The sequence below is a fragment of the Mastomys coucha genome, unplaced genomic scaffold (genome assembly GCF_008632895.1).
Source record: "Mastomys coucha isolate ucsf_1 unplaced genomic scaffold, UCSF_Mcou_1 pScaffold20, whole genome shotgun sequence".
NCBI classification, from domain to species: domain Eukaryota; kingdom Metazoa; phylum Chordata; class Mammalia; order Rodentia; family Muridae; genus Mastomys; species Mastomys coucha.
In genome coordinates, this window is record NW_022196903.1 from 5,655,167 (window position 1) to 5,660,166 (window position 5,000).

At 34.4% G+C, this 5,000-nt stretch overlaps 1 protein-coding gene across 2 annotated transcripts in view; it reads left to right on the top strand.

The window, feature by feature from the left end:
* Nxph1 (neurexophilin 1) overlaps positions 1-5,000 on the top strand; it is a 322,916-nt gene that overhangs the window by 281,419 nt on the left and 36,497 nt on the right. Inside the window, exon 1 of one of the 2 annotated variants that reach the window (XM_031381176.1) lies at positions 92-216. The exons of the other annotated variant lie outside the window; for it this stretch is intronic. Coding sequence (XP_031237036.1) covers positions 157-216 — 60 coding nt within the window. The 5' untranslated portion in view covers positions 92-156. Of the gene's footprint in view, positions 1-91; positions 217-5,000 lie in introns of those variants that run through there. 2 annotated transcript variants of the gene reach the window in all.

Sequence of the window (5,000 nt, forward strand, 5' to 3'; positions counted from 1 at the left end):
TTAGCCCAGAAGTTTGGAATACAGGAAGAACAACCCACATTCTACAAGGAACTCAAGAAGAAGGAAGAATCTATTCTTAAGTCTCCATGGCCAGCAATATATGGCCAACACAAAACAAACTCAACAGGCTATTTAGACAGTCCTTGCGCTGGAGAGATGGCTCAGCCATTAAAGGCTAGGCTCACAACCAACAATATAAGAAAGTCCTTGTATAATGTAAGATTAAAATTTTTTCTTATATTTATTATATACATGTATATTTGTATAATTTTCTTGTTTATTTTTTTCTCTTTTTACCCTACAATTCCTTTGCTTATATATTTTATGGTTTTCAGTTTTGTGTTTTTATAGAATTACTGAGTGTGCAAAAGAGTCTATCTCTGTGTCTATATCTGTTTCTTGTGCTATTGGGGGGGCTCTTTTCTGTTTGTTTGTTTTGTTCTATTGTTTTGCATTAGTTTTTGTTTTACTTTATTGTTATTATTTAGAAGCCTGTTTGCTTTCTAATGTGAGATAGGAAGCAAGTAGATCCAGAAGGGAGGGAAAGTGGGAAGGAACTATGAAGAACAGAGGGAGGAACCACAATCAGGATATATTATGAAGAAAAATCATTTTCCAATGAGAGAAAAAAACTAAGAACAGACAAACTCATGATTTTAAAGCCTTTGTTCCAAATCATATGAGAACAGCTTTCATAGCACCCCTAAATAGCAATACATATATATGTGTATATACATATATATATATATATATATATATATATATATCTTAGGCTCACTCAACTTGCTTAATGTGTCTTTATTTACTTCGGGCATTTACTTTTCAAAGGAATGGCATTCTTCTCAAGGTTCATCCAAACACCACTTATTGTTTATAAACCCATAACTATAATCAGATATCAAAATACTCCAGACAAGTATGAAGCATGACTCAAGATGGTATGTTATAGTGTGGAATTACAGTGATTGCTGTCATTTGTATTGAAACTTCTGAGGATTTTAGAGTAAAGAGCAACTTACGTTTGGATAAACCTGAACTCATTGATATGAAAAGTTGTGACTTGGCGTTTCAGCTTGTGCAGCTGGAAGTGGTCCAGAAAGCTGGTTTGTTAACAAGAATCTTCTTTGAATCATGATCTGCATCCAGAAAGGTTCAATTTGTAGTACTTCTGAGCTATTATATTGAGAAAAAAATTCCAAAGCATGTGTAAACTGAGATAAATTGAATTTTCATGACCAGCACAATCAATTCCTTCCCTTAGTACTACCAGAGCTGCAGTCATAGCACACCCTAGACAGCCCCTCAGATACTCCTTTAGGCTAGAATAAGAAAGATACAGTGTCTTACAGAGTCACACAAATGTTATTTTCTATAGACCAGAGGTGATCAGAGATTTTGAATTGAGATACTGCATAGGAGTGATATTTTGGAAGAGAAAGGTCCCAATGTCAGTATCTAACATGTATAGTCCAAAGGACAAGGCATCAATAAAAAGTAGCAGTGGCAAACAAGAACTCAATATTTATTAGCGGTATAGACTTTTTGGTGTAAAAGTATCTGTGGTTTTCCTAGCAACAGAAAATATGGGTTTGTTTTCTACTGCTTTATTCATTAAAAAACAAACAAACAAACAAAAAAAAACAAAAAGGTGAATCTAATGGTAGAATCATCCCTCAAATATGATTTGAACTTATAAACTTGGAGATCAAGTCCTCAATAGGTGAACTCTGATACTACCTTAAGTCTTGGCTTACTCTTCCTTGCCACATTCTACAAAAGACCCTGCACTAAGTAGGTAACCTTTCTGTTTCTTCAAAGGGATCAACAAATGCTTCCTTGGATAACCACAAACTTTGGGGATGAAAATATCAAGTATAGTTAAGTATTCCTAGATAACCAAATAACCAAACAAAACTTTAAACTTACTTTAATTTATGAGAACTCAAAATAAAAATCACAATTTCCAGGCAATGGAGCTGTTAGTCAAATATCTAAGGCCAAGACAGGGATAAAATGAACTAGGCCTCTAGGATACACAATTTTTAAAGAAGCTCATATATTTATGCAGATACTGGCTGAGAGTTCAGCTCTGAATGTGCATGTGTAGTTTGCAGAAAAACTTATGTTCTACTAGGTCAATCAGTCCACACTGTGATTATTACTTTGTTGTCTTTCTGTGCAATTAGAAGATGCTTATATGTCAACTGTTGGGTTTCTTATAGTGACCCCAACTAACATGATGACAAAACTCTTAGAACTTCCATCCCTGCCAGTATGATGACGGTGACGGCAACCCTAGATAAACTGCAGAGCAACAGAGTCATCAAAACTTGAAATATGCAAGTGAAGTGATTTCTGTTATGTTCTCATTTAACTCACTTGGATTTTGAAGAAGATAGATGTGTCTTAGAGAACTGCTGTGGATTATCTTAAATGCAATCAGGCATTGATTCCAATTGCAGCTGTGGTTCCAGATGTGCCTTCTCTGCTGAGGTAGATGAGCCAAGCCTCTTGGACCTGATACACAGCAATTGATCAGAAAAATGATTTTGCTTTTATAAAAATTTAAAAGTATCACCAATTACAGAATGGCTTTCCACGGCAGAGTCAACAATGAACTTTTATAGTTTTTTTATTAGAATTATACCAAAATTTCTTCTGTCAATTTAGTTTTCAAGGACCATAGTGACTCATTTAACTTATTTGCCTTTGGGAGACAGCACATACCATACTTGAGTTTACTTCTCCTTAGTTTTTACTGAGTAACTCAAAAGGCTTCTCATCAGAAGAAAAGGCTATTCAGGCTGTACTGAAAACCATTGTTCTATTTGTAAATAATGATCCAGAAGGTCCAGTAATATTTTATGCATCTGGAAATAAATAAATGTATGTAACAACTGACAAATTCCTAAAGGAAAAATCACAGTAATGACCTCCAGGGCTTAGAGCAAAACTAGGTCAATTTCTGCCAATCAATAATCTTTAACTTTTTGTGAAATGGTCCCTGAAAGGCTATCAGGCCTTGATGAAGTTGGAATGCCCAACAATAGGCCATCATGTCAGCATGCAGTGTTAACTGCCCTCATAAACTGAATATCTGCTTGGGCATGTTCAATACCAGTCAGTCATTAATAGAAGAAATATGAATCAAGTTGAAGCAGTTTCAAGAAGTCAGAATAAATGTGTGAGTCTATTACTATCTATTCTCTTATATAATCTCTCTATGATCTAATGTCTAAGTTCTCATGGGGTAATTTATTTGTGTGTGTGTGTGTGGGCGCGCGCGTGTGTGCACGCGCACGTGCTCACGTACTCAAGTGTGAATGTATGCTTAGGCATGAACCTAGGACTTCATGCATTCCCAGCACATACTTGGTTGTTGTCCTTGAATTTCTTATTAGGTATTGTGTCTACTGGCATAAAAACATGTTTTTATTGTATGCCTAATCATCAGAAATGGTCACTGTGCAAAGCCATTTGAGTTTCATATGTGTATTAACTAAACATAATCTTCCAAAAAACAGCTCAAAGCAGTCATGTAAGCTAGTTAAACATATCCTCTTATTGTTAAGCTTTCCTTTTTCATAAATCCATTACTTTTCTACCCAGTGGGCCCATGTCCACATTGTACATGGTAGAAGAAATCAAGTTTATCTCTATTGCTCAAAACATGGACATTCCCTTATCAGTACCGAATTAATTACTACCTGTCCTGAATGACTAATTCAAAAGCCACAGAGGTCTTCTGTGACTATGGCACAGCACTTGGTTGGAGAGAATGAAAGAAACCTAACTGAGGATGGTTGACTATATTATCCTCCACGTGAATAGCTAAGAAAATTTTAGGAAGTTGCAATGACACCTGACTGTATTATTTTCATTCTTGTTAAGGTGGAAACCAAAATGTATCTATGATATCTCTCCTCTAAGCTCTTCACTTTTCTCCTACTCTGTATTCTTGTAGTCACAAGGAATCCATGTTTCTTCTAGATTCTCAAAGCCAAGTTTTTCTGTTATTTCTAGCCAAAACATGTCCAATTCAAAAGACCCATCACATACTTTACTTACTTTTGTTTCTGATATGGTTTCATATATACATGTCACATAACTCTACTCAGGTTTTCCTGGATGTATTTTAAATTATTGCCCATGAATATACTTCACATTTGTCCTAGGGGGAGCTACTAATGCTGTCTGTGATTGCATTCTGCATATATATGTTATATATATGCATAGTGATATGTAACAGGCAGTGACAATTACATCATTGGTTCTCCATATGTGCTTGGTTAGTTAATGAAACATGTTCTGTCTGCTATAGCAAATGGAAATGGTTCTGAAATTTGTAGGTCAACTAGCACGGAGACTGTATAAAATGTGGCAAAGTTGATGTAACTGTGAGTATACTAGTCAAAAGTAGTGTGACCTTGAGGATGCCCTTTAATTTACCCTAGCTTTGTTTCTATTTTGTAAAAGGAAGCCTGTTTTAACTTTGTAATTCTACTGTTTCATGACTTCACAAAAAGAAAGAAATTGTATTAAAGAAACAATTAACTTTAAAAATTTCTTTTCCTTAGTCTTCATTTTCACATAGTTTAGAATAATTGCTTAAATAGTGGAGATAAAAGCTTTTCTCTTTTCTGTTGAAAATGATCAATGCCTGAAACTTTGCTAGGATAGAAAACATAAATCTTTAAATAATTTAATATACACTCATATACATGAATATGCAAATTCTAAATTAGATTAATATGAAACTGAAAATATTTATAACATCCTATTATAAAGGCTTCGCCCTACATTTAGAATCACCATAGTGACAAAGAATCAAATTGCAGACTATCAAGTATGCTTAATACTTTACTTATCATAAAAAGATCAGATATAAAAAATTGATGCCTATTAATTAATTCACCTGACTTACATGAAGGGAGATGTGTTGTTAGCCTTTTTTATGATTTAAGTGTTTTAAATTTTAAGCTCAAGACAAAGCAGACATT